This window comes from Dermochelys coriacea, chromosome 3 (genome assembly GCF_009764565.3).
Source record: "Dermochelys coriacea isolate rDerCor1 chromosome 3, rDerCor1.pri.v4, whole genome shotgun sequence".
Taxonomy (NCBI): Eukaryota; Metazoa; Chordata; order Testudines; family Dermochelyidae; genus Dermochelys; species Dermochelys coriacea.
Genome location: NC_050070.1, coordinates 201668291 through 201692014, shown reverse-complemented (window position 1 = coordinate 201692014; position 23724 = coordinate 201668291). Strand labels below are relative to the sequence as shown.

Here is a 23724-nt window from a genome sequence, read left to right as displayed (position 1 = left end):
ACGTTTAGTGGAGAAGGTTGTCGTAAGACAATTTTCACAGTATCTAGATGCTGCTGATCTCCTTGACCCCGTCAATCTGGGTAGAGAGTTATCTTTGACAAAGAGACTGCATTTGACATGCTTGTCAGTGGTCTCCTCCTAGTGACAGATGAAGACTAGGTCTTTGTCTACACTACTGCTTAAGTCAATGTAAGTTATGTCGCTCAAGGGTGTAAAAAACCCACCCTCCTGAGCAATATAACTTGCATCGACTTAGAGCAATATAGACACCGTGTTATATCGGCAGGATACGCTCTCCCATTGATGTAGCTTCCGCCTCTCATTGAGGTGGGAGCACTCTCCCATTGACTTACCACATTTTCATGAGACCCACTAAATCGACATGGCTGCATTGATCACAGCTGCGCCAATTTAGCCCCATAGTGAAGACAAGCCCTAGGTGTCCATGCTGGTGGTATTAGACCTATCGGCTGTCTTCAGTACTATAGATCACAAGGTGTTGTTGATTTGCCTGCGGACTCTGGTGGGAGTAGAGGTAGCTGCTCTTCACTGGTTCTATTCCATTCTCTTGGAGAGATCTCAATGGGTAGTTGTGGGCAATTTCTCCTCTTTCGAAGCTCTCAAAAGCGGGGTGCTGCAAAGTGCCATTTGGTCACCTGGTCTCTTCAGCCTGTATCTGGGGCTGGTCGGAGATAGCAAGGTGTTGGGTGCGTTGTCGTCAGTATGTCGATGACACCCAACTTTGTGTGTCGGTCTCATCCAACTTGAATGATGTGGTTCAGTGTCTAGCTGAGTTTGGAGCATGGATCAGAGTGAGCTAATTGAAGTTCAGCCCAGACAAGACTGAGGCAATGAGGCTGCCAGGGAAAGCAGCTGGAGGAGATGGCAGAGGTAATATTCGCCTCTTACGCTGAGGCTGTACGTCTGCCATTAGTTACTTGTGTTTGCAACTCAGAGGTGATTCTAGACCTTCCTTTGTTGTGGGACATTCATATTACAGCAGTGGCCCAATCAACTTTTACCATCTGCACCTGGCTAGGAGGCTGCAAACCTTTCCTTTTGGATGTGGACCTTGTCGGTGTTATCTGTTTTTGTTATCTGTTTTGTTTTGCTAGCTGTTTCACTGCACTCTATACAGGCTGCACCTTTAAATCATTTGGAGACTGAAGCTGGTGCAGAGCGCTGTGGGCCCACTTATTCAGTGGGGCTTCATGTGGGGAGTTTATGACATAAGGATCTGCAATGGCTGCTCATTGGTCTCTAGGTTCAGTTTATGGTGTTTGGATTATAACCACTTGTAAAGTCCTAAATGTCCCAGGACTGGCCTACGTGAGGGACCATCTCTCTCTCCCCATGCCACTGCTGCGGTTAGCAAGGTGCTTGAGCTAGAACCCCCTCATTATAAAAGAGAAGGGCAGGTTGTTCATGCATTCTCTGTGAGTGGTCAGGAGTCTGGAACTTGCTCCCTCACTTACTCTGAAGTATCCCAGATCTGGTGACTTGCCACCCGTGCTGCAAAAAACACGTGTTCAGCAGGATTTTGGAGTGGGCTGAGGGTGTTTCCTAGATAATGAAGGGGTAGAAAGAATGTTCTGTAAGTGGCTGTCTGGGTTCCTGTTGAAGTGATTACTGTAATGCTGCTGGGATTTTACTGTTTTAGTAATTATGTGTTAGGGCACCTCGAGGCTTGGATAGGCATCTTTTTTAATTATTTAAATCTAAATAGATAAATACATTTTAAAATAGTCTGTACATGAGAGACCACATTGGCTCCTTTGAAACCACTAACAATTTGTGAAAATAAATGAAAGACATCCATGTATAAAAGAGAATGGATAAAAGGAAAGAGAGTGGGTGAGAACTCAAGTGGTGGCACCAAAACTTTTGAAATTATATTTAAAGAGCCCTGGCTTCATTTCATTTTTGTTACCCCAAACCCATGATTTTTACATTTTCCTATGCCAAATTCATGATTTTTTCCAAGAATATGCTAAACTTATCTCTCAGTATCTATGTCTCATCCACAGATTTATTCTTACACGCCGTTTTACTGAATGGGTGTTAGTATTTACTAGATAAAAGCTAGCAAACCAAGGAATCTGAGAGACTTACTTTAAACATCCACTACTTGTTGGAAATCTTTCTACTTCCTTAGTTTTACTCACTTTAGAAAATGAGCCAATTCAAGCTGGTGTGATGGTTTTTGAACTAGTTCCACAAAAATATCTAAGGCTATGTTTTTCACGCTCATTTCCTTCCTTTTCATTGTTGTATAGCTGATCAAGAAGAAGAAGCCCATCCAGAATTAAAATTTGGAGCTGAGCTTTCTGCCGATGACTTGAGTCAAAAAGAAGCTGTTGCCAATAGTGTCAAAAAGGTAGGCTTGCTTCTGACATATATTCATGTTGGAAGATTTTTTCCATGAAGATGGCTGGGAAAGACCTTTCATTGTGCGGAAGGATCACACTATGTGTTAGCTATAGGAGAAAATAGAATATGAATCACACAGGGATTTTTCTAGCAGAGCTGCTGACTCTTAAATTCATGGTGATATAAAATTTAACAAGCCAACACCTGCTCTGCTTATTCAAGCAAAACTCCTATCGTAGCAAATGGGAACTATACCTGGGAAATCACCGTGCACAGACTACAGGATTTGGCCAAAAATTGTTAGACATGGCTGCCAACAGTTTCCTGCCTATGTAACAGTACCTGGCTGTGAATTGTGTGTCACAATTTAAGAGCCATACTGTGGGGTGAATATCAGTTTCGTCACTCCTGTACTCCTCCTGGCTTGGCCTCAGCCCATGCCTTATCTCAGAGATTTTCTCAGTTATTTTTGTACTGGTGCTCTCTGAATAGCAGGCACCCACTTCCACTTGCTGTGCATTTATGAAACAGTGACATAGGTAGGGTAGCAGGAAAATAGCCCCAGTTGGAGAGGATGGCACTGGGATCTCAGCAGGCAGACTGGCCACAAGGGCTTATTCTTCCACTGGTACTTATCATAGAAGATTAGGGTTGGAAGAGACCTCAGGAGGTCATCCAACCCCCCAGCTCAAAGCAGGACCAACACCAACTAAATCATCCCAGCCAGGGCTTTGTCAAGCCGGGCCTTAAAAACCTCTAAGGATGGAGATTCCACCACCTTATCTTAGTAGTTTGACATTCTATACTTGGTAAGCAAACGTTACTTGGTATAGCACTTGTCCATAATTACAGTACAGTGGAATTGAAAATTAAGCCATGCTGGCACCCAAGGCACCAGACCCTGCTTGCCACTAAGGTACCATACCATCCTCCTCTGTCATTGAAGCATTCTAGTCTTTTTCTCTCCTGCATGGCTTGCTGTGGCTCTTGTTTGAGCTAGAAATATCAATTGGCGGAAGTTCTCCTTGCTGCACACACTGTCTTTCACAACCTATCTCTCAACAGCAGTATCACAAATAATCAGAGCTGCCTGCTTGCTTTGTCTTTGCATCCTTGCTTCTTCAGGACCTTTACAGAGCTTCCGAATGAACTGCAGATTTTCCTTTTCTGCTGTAGGGCTGTTTTGTTTATTAAACCAGCAGGCCCCCAGCTGCCCTATTGGTTACTCCAAGTGGTCAGCCATTCTCTGCATGAGCCCCTCCTTGCTCCCTCATTGATTTATAGCTTGACAGTAAATCATGATTCTCTCTGTACATACTTTGAGAGCCAAGTCACTCTTTTCCTGTCTAAGGTTCTCGGTGCTAACAGCTTATAACTGAAGGAAGAAAGCACAGGGAGTCGCTCAGTGAATGGAACTCTAGTGGCAAGTAACCTTGCAGTCTCTTGGGGCAGATAGCAGCATTCTTCCATATTTGGACATTTACAGCACAAAGTGCAGAACAGCTCCAACCCTTATATCTTCAAATGCCCTCAAAGTCTGGTCACCCTGAATATAGGATGGCAAATGATCTTCCATGTGTGCGCACTCTCTCTCAATCTCTCCCCACGAGCTTTCCACCATTCCCCGTATGACACTACAACTAGGTTTGGACTTAACTGTCTGATGTCCTGCCTCCTACTACCAATATTAGCAGCTATATCTTTCCACCCTTTTTGTATATGAATTTGAAAGATACTGCAAACCTTTGAGAGTTAATTGATAGATGAACCGTATAATCAATTGGAAGGGGATATACTTTTTGCCAAATGCATTAAACATTTGAGTGTTTTCTTTTATAGCTAGGAGTGTTTCATATTGCAGTTTCTTTGGGTAATGTATATATATTTTTTCCTTAGGCTCTGGAAGATTCTGAACAAGAAAACAATAAAAAGGTGACACATAGGATGTTATGTAGTTTCTATTATATTTCTGTATATGTAAACATTTTTTATCTAAAATACATTCATAATTGTATCACTATTTTACACTCTATTTCTTCGCACATTGTGTCTCCTTTCTCCTTTTAATGATGGCCAATAGGTTGCAGTTCCATCTCTTTCCACTCCCCTTATTCACAGGGTTTTGAGGGATAATACTAATGGGGGGAAAAGAAGGCTGCATGACCTGCCCTCACTTAGAAATATCTGATCCCAATAGAAACAATTACACCCCAATCTCATGTGCCTGGGAAAGTGTGATTCCTTCAAAGGGATTGACAGAAATCATGCCAACTTTTTTTCATCGTGCTCCACTTTATTTATCTTTCTTTTTTTCTTTTTCCTCCTTTTTCTTTCCCTTGGGATTTGTGCATTTATCTTCCACCAAGAATATCTTCTGTTAGTCTCACTCCCTTCATCCCTCCTCCTGCTTGTCTCCATGCATTTCTTTCTTTCGGTCATTTAAATCCGTTCCTGACCACACTTTATTTCAGTCTTTTTAGGGGGGTTCTGCTTCTTTTCTTGAGATGCAGGTCTACAGGGATCCTGATTTTTTTTTCATCCTTAACTCAATCCAGCACCCTACAAAGGCCATATGTTGGGGTAACCATTCCTTCAGCGCAGGGGGGATGGCTGTAAGTGGCATCCCATTCTCTTATTCCCAAATCCTACAGTCCTGTTTTGAAATCCTAGATCCACTGCTGTGGATACTGCAATGAGAGCCAGACCTTTTAGTCTACAAATTATGTGTAGGTGAATATATTAAAGTTAATAATCAGTAGATTGCCTTGGAACGTCCTCAACTAGGAGGACTCTGGTGTCATTAGAGTATTGTGTGGTTATAGTCCTGGGGCCCTGTTTTCCTGTAGTAGGATACAAACTCTCATTGATTTCCATCCCACTGCATTTTTTCATTTATACACTTTAGGATCAAGATTGGGAAAAGTAACTAGTGATTTTGGGTGGCCAGCTTTGGACACCTTGAAAGGGCCTGATTTTGCAGAGGATAGGTGCTCATCATTTGCTGAAAATCAGGCTTCCTTAAAATGTCTCAGATTGACCTCCCACCAGATAGAGACATCCAAAATTACTAGTCACATCTGAAAAATCATGGCCTACGGACCTAAAGAGGTTTGTTTTAATTTGTAGTCAGCAGACTGGTAAAAATTAACCTGATAACAAAAAATGCACAATGATAAAGTCATATTCTGTACTGCTACAGAATGTCAGTGTTAGTGTTTTACATATCAAGAGCTCAATCTTGCGAGCCCCTCTGCATGTGGAACACTCATTGACTTTCCTGTGGACCGCTTGTGGGATCGGGCCCTATTAACCATGTTAAAATAAAGTATAGGTCTGATTATATGGACCATGGAAAATTTAATTTAAGTGTGAACTGCAAACCAGACAACATGGGCTTCACCGTGGGCACTCAACTCCCTGAGGCAATCAGTAACTGGCAGGTAATGCCCTTCCTTGTCAGCCTAAGAGGTTGTCTACAATGTAGCTAATACCTATGCCAGTGGGAAGGGTTCTCCTGTTGGTGTAGGTACTCCACCGCCCCGAGAGGCGGTAGCTAGGTCAATGGTAGAATTCTCCCAGCAACCTAATGCTGGCTACACCGGCGGTTAAGTTGGCTCAACTACGTCACTCAGGGATGTGGATTTTTCACACCACATAGCAATATAGTTAATCCAACCTAATTTTCACATGTAGACCAGGCCTCAATGTTTCAACCAGACTGTGGAATAAGGTAGTGTCATTCTATTTATTTCTTTAAATATGTGTCTGTATCATAAGGCAGGTCACAAGTGTATGGCATAATACTGGCAAATAGATTTGCTTTTCCTTCTCTTTCCCCTGAAATTAATGATGTCCAGTAGTTAGGGGTACAGTAGAGTTACTTTTGTCATTCTTTAGTGTTGTTACAGATGCAGAGGCTCCTTGCCTGAAAAAATGATTTTGCAATATTTGCAGTTATTCATGGTTTCCTGGTCTCATAGAAAAATATTTTGTAACAGAGCTATATTGCATTTGGAACATAAAAAGCTGTATTACAATACTGATGTATTTTAAGATGTACTGTATCAGGAAATTCACTGTGACAGGATGCAGAGGCTCATGTGACAGCATGCATAGGGTTAAATTCCCTTCTAGTTTGTTCTTCTTGACGCAGTAGGTCACATGACAATATTGATAGGCCTAACCAGGGCTACAGATTACAAGAGAAGGTCCCATTCTGGTGCTCTTTATAGAGCCTTTATAAAGAAAGTCTTGGATAGTCAGGGAGAGTGAAGGAAAGCGATTGGCAGAACAGAATGAGCCAAGAAACTGAACAGAAAGATGCCACTAGATATCAGTATGTGTGATTATTTTTTTCTTAGCCCTGGTCTACACTAGGGGGGGATCGATCTAAGTTACGCAACTTCAGCTATGTGAATCGAGTCAACTGCTGCCACTCCCCCGTCGACTCTGCCTGCACCTCTGACAGAGCTGGAGTACAGGAGTCAACGGGAGCGTGCTTGGGGGTCGATTTATCTCATCTAGATTAGACGCGATAAATCGATCCCCGCTGGATCGATTGCTGCCTGCCGATCCAGCGAGTAGTAAAGACATACCCTTAGTGTAGTGTGACAGAGGCCTCTTCTAGTCTATAAAATATTTTATTTCAGCTCATGTTGCTATGTATTTGGGCAGTGTAATCACATGAGAAATTACTCTTGTTGCAAGTCTCTGCAGATTGGATATCTCTAAGAAGATTTTGCAACTTTTTCTGTATGCATGGTGGATGTTTATGCACATGACAGAAAGGAATTTATATCACTGTCTACAGCCAAGCACAGTGTGCTGTGCGCCCCTGTTTCTCTACAGCTTTGTCAATTTCATGGAGCGCTGTTCGTCTGGTCCAATTCTGATTCCCAAATTCCCTTATAATTTCAATCTTGGTCATATCCACAAAGACTTATCAATGGCACTCATTTGAGTTTTGATGATGCCAAAGATCCACTTGGTAGCAGCCTCAAAGGTACCCCCCTCTATCATAATTGGTACTAAAAAGATCAGGCTTCTATTTGATAAGACAAGGCTTTATCCCACAGCATTGTTCAGGCCCCTTTGACTTTTTTTTAATCAATATCCTGGATTCTAATGTTGTTTTACTGGCAGCATATAATATTGCTCACTAATTAGGAGTCTGTTCTGCCATCAAGCTTCATGCATGATGCCCATTAACATTGAGTGTTCAGCATATATCAATAACTGAATCGACCCTAACTGCAGCATTGAGGTTCCAACTTTTTTTTGTGTCATTATGTGTCCATTTTAACTTCTGGAGATACAGGCATCATTTTTTATGTTGCATTGAAAACTCCAACAAGTGCAAAAAAAAAAAGTGATTAGTGAATATACTTTTGAATGTGATTTCAGGGTATAATAACTGTTGAAGATGAACAAGCGTGGATGGCATCTTACAAATATGTGGGTGCGACAACCAATATACATCCATATTTATCAACAATGATCAACTATGCTCAGCCCGTAAAGTTTCAAGGTTTCCATGTAGCAGAAGGTAACATACAAGGTTGAATGAAACAACAGTATTTGCCTTCTTACTTCTTAGTTTTGTGTAATGATTCTTATATCCAATTTGCTATTTTTATAATCAGTTTAAAATTCTTGTAGTTTCGTAAACTCCATTCGTATGGTATTTACAGAACACTTACCTGGAATATAGAATTAACTTGTTATTCCATTTGTCTCCACAGGGAGGCACTGAATTATTAGGATTCAGAGTAGCAGCCGTGTTAGTCTGTATTCGCAAAAAGAAAAGGAGTACTTGTGGCACCTTAGAGACTAACAAATTTATTAGAGCATAAGCTTTCGTGAGCTACAGCTACGAATGCATCCGATGAAGTGAGCTGTAGCTCACGAAAGCTTATGCTCTAATAAATTTGTTAGTCTCCAAGGTGCCACAAGTACTCCTTTTCTTTTTGTGAATTATTAGGAGTATATTAAGTTAACATTGCAAAGAATAGATCATGTACTTTAGACCTACTGCTTTTTTCTCTTTCACTAATGTAGGATAAATGTGATTGTCACAAAGGTCAACAGTTTGCTTATCGTGATATATATAATACCCTAAACATGTACCATATTACTTCTAGTATCTAATTATACCACTCTTGCTCTTTATGTAATTGCAGTGTTTTCATAAATATAAAAGCCAAGTTTTGATGGCTCACAAGAATGGTCTTACAGAGAAGAGAGTGACAAATAAGAAAACATCAGTTAAGATTATTTCAAATGTAATTTGGTTTTGTAAAATGGCAAGTAGTGGAAAAACAGAGAGATCAGTGTTACTACATTGCATAAAGAAAAGGAGTACTTGTGGCACCTTAGAGACTAACAAATTTATTAGAGCATAAGCTTTCGTGAGCTACAACATCCGATGAAGTGAGCTGTAGCTCACGAAAGCTTATGCTCTAATAAATTTGTTAGTCTCTAAGGTGCCACAAGTACTCCTTTTCTTTTTGCGAATACAGACTAACACGGCTGCTACTCTGAAACCTTACATTGCATAGTATTTATTGCATGGTTTTGTATTTTGCTCCATTTTATACTCAGTATTTTAAAATGGATTTTATTTCTTATCATTCTAGAACGTAATATTCATTACAATATGTCCTCTTTTAATGAATCAGTTGGACTAGGATATTTGAAGACGCATGCAATTGAATTTGTGAAGTATCCTTCTATTAAAAGTTGTATACTGAATACCAGTTCTATTTTTGGTTAGCCAGTAGACATCTGTCCTATATACAAAAATCATTTAGTTCTAATTTTACAATATTATCCACGCGGAAGCATGGAAAATAGGATACAGGTATATATAAAAAATAATAATGGTATGAGTAAATGATCTGAAGTCTCTGTTTTTATTTCATTTTCCTTAACGTGTTACATAGTTATAATAAACGACAAATGAGTCGGATATACCCCAAGGGAGGCAGAGTGGATTCCAGTAATTACATGCCTCAAATTTTCTGGAACGCTGGCTGCCAGATGGTCTCACTGAACTTTCAGACCCCAGGTAGGCAGTGATGTCCAGTGAACCTAAATTCCAGAGAAAGGCTTGGCCGGGAACACTCAAACAGATGCCACAGATTTCCTCCTGGCATTTTTTGAAGAAACAGACATATGGCTAAACAGTATGATGATGTGTATGGAATCATGGAAGCATAAGACAAGGAAGAATTGTTTTGAAAAAAGCATGGAAGAAAATTCAGTCTCCTTTTATTTGCAAAAATAATTAGCAAGGCACTTTAGGATCTCAAATAAATGTAAGAGTGATATAATTTTTAGTTTATAAAATAACCACCCTCTTCACAAAAGTCCTATCTTTGCAACAACGAAATGCACGGCTTCCATAGAGAACATTACATTGGAGGGACACACCGGATAAGATAGTAAATAATAATAATTACGTCAGCTATATTTCTAGACAGTAAGCAATTACTGGTAAATCTCATTGTTAGCACTGGGAAATGGGATACGACTTCGAGCCACTTAGGGTGGTGACAGGCAGGCAGATTGGGAGCTTACATGGCTCTCTCCTAAGCTGAGGGATAGCTGGTTTGCCCTTTTGACGGGGGAAAAACATATAATTATTAGGTTTTTTGCACTGAATCAAGAAACATGTTCGGCTGTACATGCCAGACCAATTTTTCCATTGTCTCCTTCTAACCTAAAGGGTTCTTGTTCTTATTTTTTCCCCTTGGTGATGTCCTCAGTGCCCCAGAAAGTCCTAATGATCATAGCCATTTTCCTCTGCAACTCCTCTTCCACAAAGCTCTGCATCACTGCCATTATCGACTTCTAGCTGAGAGAGATGAGAGAGAACTGCATGCAGACGTATAAGTATTGCTTGTAAATCAGTCCAGAAGGGGACACAGTGTGGGGGTAAAGGAGGCAGTGCAAATTTCACCCTTCTCCCTGGGTCTGCACCCATCCCCTCACAGCATTTTCAGCCCTTTGTATTGTAAATGATTACTATAGGGAAAAAGCGGCATTGCTCTGTCAGAAGGCCATGCTAAGAGTCTGGAGGATAGGTGTGGGAATGAAAGTCATCCCACTAGATAGACTTTGGAAGGCTGATGTGTTAAGTCTGGGTGCTGCCAAGTAAGGAAATTGCTAGTTAGTGTGTATTCAAAATCCCATACTTTTATGTTGTGGAGGCAATTTAGTTTTGTTTCTGATGAGCATTCTGGGAAGCCCAAACAAGGGTTGAGCTCTGTCTGAAAGCAGAATCCTAAAACTCTGTGGGCGAAAGAAGGCCAGAGTTATCACTAAAAATAGAGTTTTACATAGGCCAAGTGTGGGATTGGAATTTTTAAAGAAAAATTTGTGGTGTTAAATTTTAAGGGTTTTTTTGATGTATTTACTGGCTGTGTCTGTGGATATATGTGCAGTATGGGACAGGTGGAGATGAGTAAGATGAAAAGGGAAAGTCTATAAAGCAGTCATCCATCCAATTATAATGTATGGTGCTGAGAGTTGGGCAACAAAGAAGACACATGAGCAAATGATCTGCTTTACGGAAATGCAAATGTTGGGATCTATGAGTGGGGTAAACAAGAAAGACCAAAGAGAAATGTATATGTCAGAGACATGCTCACAGTAACATCCATAATCAAAAAAATGAGGGCATGCAGGCTGAGATGACGTGGTCATATAAAGCACAGTTCTGACAAATATGTGGGTAAGAATCCAACAGATTAAGACTGAAGACAAATGACGGCGAAGCCGACCCAGCAAGAAGCAGTAGAATTTAATAAAGGAAGACCTATTAGCATGTGATGTGATAGACTATATGGCATTGAACAGAGGACTTTGGAGGAGAGGACTTGTAAGACCCATTTGATGTGATTAACAGTTAAAGAATTAAACAATTAAAGAAGATCATCTGTGGATAGGCGCTCTATAAATGAATTGAATAATACTCAGACTTTCCAATAAGCATCTGAGCTGAAAATAGTTCCAGTAGTCTCTATGGCCCCGATCCTGTAAACTGATCTATGCAGGCAGACCCTTGTGCTCATACAGGGTCCCAGTGACTTGCAGGATCAGGGCCTAACACTTTTGTAACTATAGTCCATGTTTTTTAATAAACATTAGATTTTAGCGTGGTGGATAAAGAAAGAGGTTACCATTGTAAAGAAATCTGAAGTCTTCTAGTTGAGTGCGTAGAAATCACCCTAAGTTAAAGTGGTCATTCTTGGGCAAAACCTTGTGCATCATATTTCCCTTTGTAAAGAAGGTTGCTCTACATCTGCCTTATTCACAGAGACAGGGTATTCAGTTATTTTTGTCTCTTAACAGATTTAGCAATGCAATTGAATCAGGGAAAATTTGAATATAATGGATCGTGCGGGTGAGTAAAGTTATTTAAGCTATTTTTACTATGTATCATATATGTTTTTATAGAACTTTGTCACTTCTAATTATGTGTTACAAATGAAAAATTGTCTGCTAGGTATAGAAGAGAAATGAGCAGAATTCCTGGGGTTGATTTATGCTTGCAAAGTAGTGTGGTTACTATACTTTTCAGACACACTCAATTTTATTAAATGAGATAGAAGAGATATTGTGTGACAAATTATAAAGATCATGAAACAAGTTCAGGGTCAAAATTAGGTGAAGGTTTCTAACCATCAGAGGAGCGAAGTTCTGGAACAGCCTTACAAGGAGAGCAATGGGGGCAAAAAACCTAACTGGCTTCAAGACTGAGTTTGATACGTTTATGGAGGGGATGATGTAATTGGACTGCCTATGATGGCATGTGGCCCATTGGCAACTGCCAGTAGCAAAAATCCCCCATGGCTGGAGATGGGGAGGGCTCTGATTTACTACAGAATTCTTTCCCAGCTGTCTGGCTGCCCTTGCCCACATGCTCAGGGTCTAACTGATGGCCATATTTGGGGTTGGGAAAGAATTTTTCCCCCGGTCAGATTGGCAGAGACCCTGGGGTGTTTTCACCTTCCTCTGCAGCATGGGACATGAGTCACTTGCAGGTTTAAACTAGTGTAAATGGTGAATTCTCTATAACTTGAAGTCTTTAACCAATGATTTGAGGACTTCAGTAACTCAGCCAGAGGTTGGGGGTCTGTTACAGGAGTGGATGAGGTTCTGTGGTCTGCAAGGTACAGGAGATCAGACTAGATGATCATGATGGTCCCTTCTGACCTTAAAGTCTATGAGTCTATGTAAAGTACGAGCAGAGTTAATTAAATTCATCTTCATTTTTAATTATGAATCCTTTTTTAAAAACATGGCTCAGAATTCAGAGTCACTGTACAGTTCATAAGAAATCTGAGTTTACTTGGACATGCTGTGTGCTAATCTCTATAGTAGATTGTAGTCTTTGGAAAATAAAAGCAAAAAGAAAAGTACATTGAACTTATGGGCAACTATTGAAACTGATGTAGGACTATGTCCAAACAAAAAACAGTAACCTCTAATTTGTCATGAAAGAGCAGATTGCACAGCAGATATCCATGCATTACATTTCTGTCTCGCACGTTTGTGTTCATTACTCTTTTATACATGGCGATTCTGCTTCTGTTTTGATTGATGCTGAGCTTCTCAAACACTATCTTTGTGGCTTCATGAGTACGGGAGTGACGAGTTAATGTACATGAAGAAGGGGAAAGAGTTTGCTGAATCATAGAAAATATTAAGTTAGTTAGAAAACAAGAGACCAGAATCTGTTTAAATTTCCTCAGAATTACTATGAAAACAAGACAATTGTTTTAGTAATAGGATTCTTGGTATTTACTATTGTAATTGTCACTGTAAGATTTATATTTTCATTTATCTGGTATCCTGCATGCATGTTCAGCGGTAGAGAGAATTTTACATACATCAGCCTTTTTATCTGGGGGGTAGTTGTAATTTGTTTGTTGTAGTGCACTGGTTATAGCCACGAAATGTTCAATATCTGTAAAAGTAGATGGTCCTTATATGATTCTACTGGTGATGTCTAATTCTGGATACTAGTGCATCCAGAAAGAAATAGTTTGTATGAACCTAGTGATGAAGTTTAGAAAAGGTTTTTGTCTATAAAACGTGGGTAATACTATCTCCTTTCTCTCACCCATTGTCTGTCTTGTCTATCTGGTTTCCAAAGCAGGGACTGTCTCTTACTATGTGACTGGGGCCCCATTTTGTTAGGGATGGGACTAACTTGGTTGAGGTCTCAAGCCACCATCACAATACAAATAATGAATAATAAAAAATTGAAGAAAGCGGCATGTACTGTTGTACTAAAGCAGTGAACAGCAATGAAATACGAGCATGGGAATGCGTCTGGTGATTTCCCAGGAAATGGTTACGTTTCTCAGTCAAGCTTCAGACTACTTGGTTTTTCCAAAATGGAGCAGTTGTGACCTTCTCAGCAGTAACAAAAAAAAGGTGGCCTAGAAGTGGACTGGCAATTGGATAAACCCCAGTTGATGTTTCCCTGCTGCTCCCTTCATATTTTTAAAACGTGTTTTACTTTCAAAAGAAATTTTCAAACAAAAAATTACTCCTGGGTCAGTCATTGGCTTGAATGGTTCTGTCTGTCTCCCTGTCATCTAAGAGACCTGGTGGAATATTGGATATGCCCCAGAACATTTCTAAAGTAATATCTCTGTAATATGCATAGTACATGGAAGGTTTGATAGAGTATAAATGTTTTATTGGCAGCTGTTTGGGACAGCTCCATTATTCAGGGGTGGCAACACATGGTCTCTCTGCTTCATCGCCCAACAGCGCTATGAAAATGCCCTTGCTATTTGGTCCTTTGGAACTATCCAAAGAATAAGCCTGATTTATGCACCGAACTGTTTGGTGGAAATGTGCTGGTGTTATGGAATAAAAAAATGTAACGTGTATGATATTTTCTGCTCCCTGTGCCTGTGAGTGTATTGTAGATATAGCAGGCCTCCTGATTTCTTTCTGACCTACCCCAGTTTCACACTGGTGTTACTCCATTGACTTTAATGAGTCACTCCAGATTTAGATCAGTGTCCGAGCACAGTCAGTCCCACTGATCCTTAACACAGCCAATCAAGGCTAAAGTGCATCCTAAAACTATCTAGTAGTTCCCCTTTCATTCCAAATATCTGTTTTAAATGATTAAATGGGATTATCTTTTCAAAAGCGACACATACTCATTATATAATGTTGTAAGTTCTGAGGAAAATTACTTTCCTTAATAGAAACCAAATTTGATGTCAAAATGGGAGAAAGTGAAACTGAGGTTCTTTTTGTCCTAATAGCTCCTCCAGCACCTTTTTAATTTTTTCTGATTGCAGTCCAGACCTTGATAACCATTTGTAGTAATGATGCTGAGCAGAAACGGTGTCATAGGTAAAATATGAGCATCTAACAGTGGCTGTCCGTGCATAGCTGCTGAATTGGCTGGATGATTCAAGTTGCACGTTTTCGTCCATTGTTGGAAGAGCATTCCCTTCATCTCTGACACAGCTGAACTCCAGAAGCATTGCCATTCTGTTTTAAAATCAGAATCCTCATTTGTTACTCATCAGTGCACAAACGGGTTTCATTGATATGTCGAGCCAGGGCATAGTCCCCAGGGAGGCAGTGTCAGGGTATTATCGCAGTTCCATTCATACCACTATAATTAAGGGTCTGTCAATATTAATGTTATCAGCGCTTTTCATCAAGGGTTTATAATTCAGATGAAGAAATCCACTTCAGGATGTAATTTACTAACTAAATCTTGGCTGGAGAGGGGGCTGATTCTTTTAAAAAAAATAATAAAATAATAATTTAGTCCGGATCACCTTAGGTTTTTTTTTCCTCACAGTTGCATGAATTAAAATCAGAATGGCAGTATGTATTTTAAAATACCCTAGGAGATTTCATTTGTTAAAGCTAGACCATCAATATTACTTATAATAAATAAAGTGGCAATTTAAAGTTCCATATATAAATACATTTCTTCTTGTCTTCCTTAAAATAAGGTATCTCCTTAAACCAGATTTCATGCGACGACCAGATCGAACATTTGATCCTTTCTCTGAAACGCCAGTAGATGGTGTTATTGCGGCAACTTGTTCAGTACAGGTAAAATATAACTGAGACTGCAGTCATCTTAGAGCATCCAAAACCACATTTAAATAAGGCGGAAATCTAATATGTACAGCAAATTTCTTCGGAATTTGTAGATTTCACCAAATTGTTCTATCTAATTCATCTAATTATTGTTATTTGATTGCTGTTTATGACATCTGTGTTTACACGAGCTGAATAGAACAGGATATAATTAGAAACAGTTTGTAATTATCCATTTAAAGTGTGTCACTCAATTTTAAATCCCCGCTATTCTTTGTGGTTTAGAGCAGCCATTTCCAGATAAAATATGAGCTCATTCCTGCTGGTACTTCAGAACCAAATATGTTCCACTGATTGCCACAGAGCCAGACAATGTTTTGTAATGGAAATTTTTCTGTAGGACATTTTCAATACATCTAGAACTTCAGAAATGGCTGCCATATTTATGATGTCACTTATGGCTACTCTACAAATGAAGGTAACGCAAGGCTTCAGTAGAATTAGTTGTGGAAAATCAGTTATGGAAAAGTAGTGCGGAAGGTGGGGTGGTGGGAATACAAACACTTTTCATTCATAGAGCAGCCGCATGTATGTCCAATTTGAATGTTATGAAAAGGCTAGTTCCAGAGATCCTAACTTTTTGAATTCTGTGAATGATCTCTGAGACAGTAGAGGCCATAAAACTCCCAGGATCCATGACTTCAGTCTCCTAGGCACTGTGGTAATACAAGTAATAAGAAGAAAACAAAGATAACTCAGATTCCACCTCCACCAGATCATTGGCCCTCTGTTCAGATGTACCATCATGTTTGTCTGTTAGTGCCAGTTATGATAGAAGTTATGCAGAGTTTACACATGTCTGCTACCCAATGTATTGATGCTACCAACTCATTTTAAATAGGCCACAGAGTAAGTGAGATTACAGTAACTTGCAGTTACTCCAGTGGCAGTGACCTAGAGGTGAAAGGCTTCATATGCCTCTTACCAAGGAACAATCTAGTCCCGCTTTGAAAAAGCATCTCAGTTCTGAATTGATTCATCTGCTGTTATAAGCCAAGGCGCCCCTTGAGCAAAAATCTGCCAACTGAGATCACAACCCAGCAAAGCACTTGTGCCTCTTCTTAAGTACTGTCCTGTAATGAGGCCTTGGAGCTGAGAATATTGCATGCACAGCAGCAGCCGCTGAAAAGTAGTGGGAACAATATAACTTTCCCATGGGGCTGTTATCAGAATGTACATGCAGTCAGCCTCTCACTTGCATTAACCCTAAAATCCAGCATAAAACCCCAAAAATATAAAAGAGGAATCCTATCAGAAAAGACGCGGTTTACTTGTTACTCATGCAGATGCGTAATATCAGCATGGAATCTAATTTTAAAAAATAAGTGTTACTATCATAGAATCATAGAATATCAGGGTTGGAAGGGACCCCAGAAGGTCATCTAGTCCAACCCCCTGCTCAAAGCAGGACCAAGTCCCAGTTAAATCATCCTAGCCAGGGCTTTGTCAAGCCTGACCTTAAAAACCTCTAAGGAAGGAGATTCTACCACCTCCCTAGGTAACGCATTCCAGTGTTTCACCACCCTCTTAGTGAAAAAGTTTTTCCTAATATCCAATCTAAACCTCCCCCATTGCAACTTGAGACCATTACTCCTCGTTCTGTCATCTGCTACCATTGAGAACAGTCTAGAGCCATCCTCTTTCAAACCCCCTTTCAGGTAGTTGAAAGCAGCTATCAAATCCCCCCTCATTCTTCTCTTCTGCAGACTAAACAATCCCAGCTCCCTCAGCCTCTCCTCATAAGTCATGTGCTCTAGACCCCTAATCATTTTTGTTGCCCTTCGCTGTACTCTTTCCAATTTATCCACATCCTTCTTGTAGTGTGGGGCCCAAAACTGGACACAGTACTCCAGATGAGGCCTCACCAGTGTCGAATAGAGGGGAACGATCACGTCCCTCGATCTGCTCGCTATGCCCCTACTTATACATCCCAAAATGCCATTGGCCTTCTTGGCAACAAGGGCACACCGCTGACTCATATCCAGCTTCTCGTCCACTGTCACCCCTAGGTCCTTTTCCGCAGAACTGCTGCCGAGCCATTCGGTCCCTAGTCTGTAGCGGTGCATTGGATTCTTCCATCCTAAGTGCAGGACCCTGCACTTATCCTTATTGAACCTCATTAGATTTCTTTTGGCCCAATCTTCCAATTTGCCTAGGTCCTTCTGTATCCTATCCCTCCCCTCCAGCGTATCTACCACTCCTCCCAGTTTAGTATCATCCGCAAATTTGCTGAGAGTGCAATCCACACCATCCTCCAGATCATTTATGAAGATATTGAACAAAACGGGCCCCAGGACCGACCCCTGGGGCACTCCACTTGACACCGGCTGCCAACTAGACATGGAGCCATTGATCACTACCCGTTGAGCCCGACAATCTAGCCAGCTTTCTACCCACCTTATAGTGCATTCATCCAGCCCATACTTCCTTAACTTGCTGACAAGAATGCTGTGGGAGACCGTGTCAAAAGCTTTGCTAAAGTCAAGAAACAATACATCCACTGCTTTCCCTTCATCCACAGAACCAGTAATCTCATCATAAAAGGCGATTAGATTAGTCAGGCATGACCTTCCCTTGGTGAATCCATGCTGACTGTTCCTGATCACTTTCCTCTCCTCTAAGTGCTTCAGGATTGATTCTTTGAGGACCTGCTCCATGATTTTTCCAGGGACTGAGGTGAGGCTGACCGGCCTGTAGTTCCCAGGATCCTCCTTCTTCCCTTTTTTAAAGATGGGCACTACATTAGCCTTTTTCCAGTCATCCGGGACTTCCCCCGTTCGCCACGAGTTTTCAAAGATAATGGCCAAGGGCTCTGCAATCACAGCCGCCAATTCCCTCAGCACTCTCGGATGCAATTCGTCCGGCCCCATGGACTTGTGCACGTCCAGCTTTTCTAAATAGTCCCTAACCACCTCTATCTCTACAGAGGGCTGGCCATCTCTTCCCCATTTTGTGTTGCCCAGCACAGCAGTCTGGGAGCTGACCTTGTTAGTGAAAACAGAGGCAAAAAAAGCATTGAGTACATTAGCTTTTTCCACATCCTCTGTCACTAGCTTGCCTCCCTCATTCAGTAAGGGGCCCACACTTTCCTTGGCTTTCTTCTTGTTGCCAACATACCTGAAGAAACCCTTCTTGTTACTCTTGACATCTCTTGCTAGCTGCAGCTCCATATACTAGTATATGTACATGTATAAATAGGCCAAATTCATTACTGATTTACACGCTGTGTAATACCGTTTAACTGTAATTTGTTGTGTGTGCACATATTCATAAAAATCGTCAAGAAGTGCCTTTTATTTACAAAACCAAATGTGCTAACGTGAAATTTAGTGGTTATTCGATGCTGAGGGGGAAAAAATTACACTATTAAATTAATATGATTGCTCTGTATAATGAACGTATGTGAATACTGTTATTTGATAAAGAATACAAGTGGCATTATTTCCACTCATCATAAAGTACTGTATGTTTTATAATGTTACTTTCTTTAGATCAGAGGAGTGTATTTAATTCCTTTTCTTCTTTTTCAGGTAATATCTGGTCAGTTCTTATCAGATAAAAAAATTGGTACGTATGTAGAAGTGGATATGTACGGGTTACCTACGGACACGATACGTAAAGAGTTTCGAACCCGCATGGTGATGAACAATGGCCTGAACCCTGTTTACAATGAAGAATCATTTGTATTTCGAAAGGTAGGATTTTTTGAATGTACACTTGGGTGTTTTGAAGCCTGCTTTTTGCAAACCCTTTCCCATGTGAGTATTCTTTACTTGCATGAGCAATCCCCTTTGCTTCGGTGTGACTGCTCACATGAATAAGGGTCACTCCCATGAACAAGGATTTGCAGGATTGGACCTTAAATTTGTAGGACTTACGTTTACCCCAGTCAACCGGTAAACCATTAAGGCTGAATTAAACTTTCAACGTTTTTTTTTTTTTATGGATAACCTCTGTAGTTGTCACATGACTTTTTTTTTTTTTTTGTCTGTTTGGCTTTTCCCTTTTTTTTGCTTCCTCCTCCTTCTTGGAGGAACCCACGTCCTTCGTGGCAATGCCTGTGTTCCAGGTATGCAGTCTGCTCAGAAAGAGCTCCAGCTGGTGGACACCAACATTCCTTGGAGATGTCTTCTTCCCTGCCCTGACAGTGGCTGCTATCTTGCACTGTTCCTTCAGCCAAGAGGGCAGGTGAGATGCTGCATCCAAAGCTAAGGTCAATGTCATTACATGGAAAAAATGGAAGGGTGGTGTCTTCCTCACACACATGGCCAGCTCCCTTCTCCTGTAGACCATGTGTATCATGTACTGAAAAAAAAAAACCCACCACCACCTTTTTCCTGGTTCTATATGGTTGACTCACAGTAGGAGATCAGTCGTCGTCTCAAATGTTCAGTTTTTATCTCTCAGTCTGATTTTTATTTTTTTTTTTTGTCAACTGGAGTTTCATCCAAAATACATACGTTAACAGTGCTGTCTTTGATAATGTGTGTTTTTCTTTCACCTGTTCTGTTGTCCTGCAGAATTTTTACTGTTTTTCTTTAGTGACAGGTTTTCCCTGCTGATCATACCGTATTTATATGTATATTGTGTAACACAGATAATCTGCTTCCAGTGTAGCAAATGTAGTGGACTCGGATCTCCTAGGAGGTGACTTGTCCTAAAGCTGTGCTGCTGGGACCCCATTTCAGGAACACCTCCCTATTCAGTACATATTTAATGATGTCCTGAACGGGGATGAACTTAAGAATGTGTTCAAGTGCTTTCCTGCGTAGGGTCCGAGGAAATGGGCAAGAGAAAATGCTTTAAGTTCACCGTGGGCAGTCCCAGATATGCATCCTTGCCCTGGGCTGGGTAACCAGATAACCTGCATCTGTTGCCCTTTTGGGTTCTTCCCACTGAGAGAACACATACTTGTACAATAAACTATGATTTGCAACACCAATTCCATAGTAACCCATTTGTCAAAACTAGACCCCTTTTAAGTATAATTTGAGTAAACAACCAAGGGACCTTTGTTCCTTGGTACCCTCCTGTGATCATGGAGGAGGAGTTAAAACTAACTACAGGCTAGGGGCTGGAATTTCTACCACCAGTGATGAGCAGTGGTATAGTACAGCCCATCACATAATGAATGGTGTGCTGGTCTCTGATGTAAAGGAAAGATTTTACCCATGCTGTTTAAGTGGCCCTAGTTGGATCAGCTTGTGGCCTGGGGCTTCTCCCATGATGGCATTAACCCTACACAAATGCTAGCAGGTAATGTGTGAATTCTGTTTGATTGTTCTGTTTGATATTAAAGCTTCTGCCATTCTAACCCAAGTTTTGTGTTGTCATTCTGTTGTGAGGGGATGATGCTTGTGATATGGTGTGTTAGGATGCTTACTTCTGGTCACAGGTTTCAGAGTAGCAGCCGTGTTAGTCTGTATTCGCAAAAAGAAAAGGAGTACTTGTGGCACCTTAGAGACTAACAAATTTATTAGAGCATCCGATGAAGTGAGCTGTAGCTCACGAAAGCTTATGCTCTAATAAATTTGTTAGTCTCTAAGGTGCCACAAGTACTCCTTTTCTTTTTACTTCTGGTCAGTCAGACAGTACTTAACAGGGCAAGTTAACTGTGGTGTCTGTGAATAGTTCAGACATGCACAGAGTTCAAAAAGCTGTTTGTTTCTATGCTCATTACTTAAGGCTTAAACTGAAGGCAGCGGGTCCAAGGGAGGAAAAGTCTCTATTTTATTTTCTTCCCTGAGTGACAGTCTCGGGCATCACCGAATATAGCCAGCTGGAGAGAGGAAGGAAAGTAGTAATGTCTCAGCGTTATTTTAATTAGTATTGATTCCTTTCTAGGTCAGGTCCTCTTGAGTCCTTTCCTCTCTCTGTCTCTTACCCACTCCCGCTGTCAGGGCCCTTTTTGGCCTGCAGCTCAGGCAGACTGGGAATGAAAGATTGCTGGCTTGCCCTGTACAGACATTCCTGGTGCAGGGAATCCTCTCTCTTCCAGTCCTGATCACCTTTCTGAGGAAGTGGGTGGAACAGGTCTCAGACTAGCCCTTTTGGATTCAGGTGGGACTGAAAGGAATTTCTGCTGTTGCTTTTGTTGGTCAGGATGGGAACTGTCAGCTTCAGGTACCCTTTGCGTCAGTGTGACTGCTCACATGAATAAGGGTCGCTCCTGTGAACAGCTTCAGGGATCTACTGTCCAGTAACCACTACCTCTTCCCTCTGCGCAAACCCTCACACCCATCCCTGCTGAGAGTGTTCCCCACCAGCACCAGGCTTCCCACTGTGTATTGCCCTTCTTCCGTTGCCTTATAATGTACATGTGTCACCCTCTTGCCCACCAGACCTCTCCAGCTGTGTTCACATCACCTCTCCCCCAGAATCTCCCTCCGACAGACAGTGTGTAACACCCCATTCTTCCTCCTTCTCGACACCCTTATTCTATTATTGATGTCCTTTCCAAGAACCCCCTCCCCCCCGTCATTGCCTTTCCCCTGACCCCAGCATTACCCGACTGTCTTCGACTACCAGTTTGCGTCTCTGCTACTCCCTACCCACTTTCAGGGGTCACCGGCCTCCAGCGGTGAAAAATAAATAAGCAAAATATTTAATTATTTTGATTACAATCTGGAGAATTCTTCCACGAGCAATTTCTGTGCTCCAAAAAACTAACACCAAGAATGAGAGAAAGTGAGAAACTAAACTTTTCCAGTAATGCCTCTGTGTCTGAAAGCATACAGCTTGCATCCAGCAAAGGGTGATGGTATTCTCTTACAGAGATAAGTAGACTGTGCTTCTGACTTACCAGTAGTGGAAATGGACATCCACTGTGTTGTGTGATCTCTGGATGCTTTCATGTGTGGTACTTGGGCAATTTTCAACACTGTGAGAGTCAATGAATGTCTTTATTTTATGGGTTCCCAGGTTATTCTACCTGATCTTGCTGTTCTGAGAATAGCAGTGTATGATGACAACAACAAGCTGATCGGTCAGAGGATCCTGCCTCTTGATGGCCTTCAGGCAGGCTACAGACACATTTCCCTTCGAAATGAAGGCAACAAACCACTATCTCTGCCCACAGTTTTCTGCAACATTGTGCTCAAAACATATGTGCCTGATGGTTTTGGAGGTAAGAAGAAACACCTATTACAGCTTCGTGAATCTTGGGTTTTAGTACGCAAGGAATATAAATTCATTGTGCAATAGAAAATAAGGGATCCCTGGAGCACTGGAAAAACATTGTATCTGTGAATCTGTAGGAAAGTTTCTTCTATCTGGTTAAGATATCTTTACTTTTGTCTCAAGTGCCTTAATGTTAACAGTGAAGAGAGAGTAGCCTTCCAAATTCAGAATCAAGACAGTGATTTCTATTAGTTTGGAAAGAAACAAAGCTACAATTACATTTCCCAATTGCATTTGTTCAATTTGCCAGTACTTAATCTCTTTAGAATCTCTTAATCTCTTTAGAAAGAACTCATTGGCTATATTAATTGGAGTAATTGTCTAAGTTAAAACATATATTGTTGTTTCATAGTCTAGGGTGCAAACAAGATGCTGGTTTTTTTTAAAGCGTACTTTAACATTCTTCTAAATACTCCTGCTCTGAAAAGTGGACACGCAAGATGCTGAATTTTCAAGTATTTATAAACTTTGCAATTACAAGTGATCTCCCGCTCCCCGTTTTGCATACTTCACACCACTCTTTAAATTAAATCTTAGCCATCACTTATTAGTTAGGGTTGCCAGTTTTGGTGGGGTATGTTCCTGGAGATTTCATCACATGACACAAACTTTAATTAAAGATTAATCTTTAATTCCTGGAGACTCCAGGCCAATCCTGGAAGGCTGGCAACCCTACTGCCGTGTTTAAAGTTGCCACCCTTATTATCTTCACAGCCCTGAGGTAGTCCTCTTTGCCTGATCTCTGAAAACGTGCTCTAGTTATTTTTCCCTTTACAAGACAAACTTTTATCTCTCCAAGATAAATATTATCATAGATAGGTCTCTTACACTGCTCCTACAACAGTGCTGCACCAGTATGTTTGCTTGAATAAAAAATACCAGCATAACTTTATTGAAACCACTTTTTAAAAGCAGTCACAGAAATCTGAGGAGAGATCTAGGTTTAACAGCAGTAAACGACCAAGAACTGCCAGCAAAGTTACGTCACCATTATTGTGCTACCAGTGATGCAGATTAGGT

At 40.9% G+C, this 23724-nt stretch overlaps 1 protein-coding gene across 1 annotated transcript in view; it reads left to right on the top strand.

Moving 5' to 3' along the window:
* The window catches only part of PLCB4 (phospholipase C beta 4), a 314466-nt gene that overhangs the window by 235522 nt on the left and 55220 nt on the right, over positions 1-23724 (top strand). Inside the window, 9 exon segments of the mRNA XM_043512117.1 lie at positions 2277-2377; positions 4267-4302; positions 7774-7915; positions 9006-9090; positions 9312-9436; positions 11725-11776; positions 15375-15477; positions 19056-19220; positions 22447-22651. Of these exon segments, the coding sequence (XP_043368052.1) occupies positions 2277-2377; positions 4267-4302; positions 7774-7915; positions 9006-9090; positions 9312-9436; positions 11725-11776; positions 15375-15477; positions 19056-19220; positions 22447-22651 (1014 nt within the window).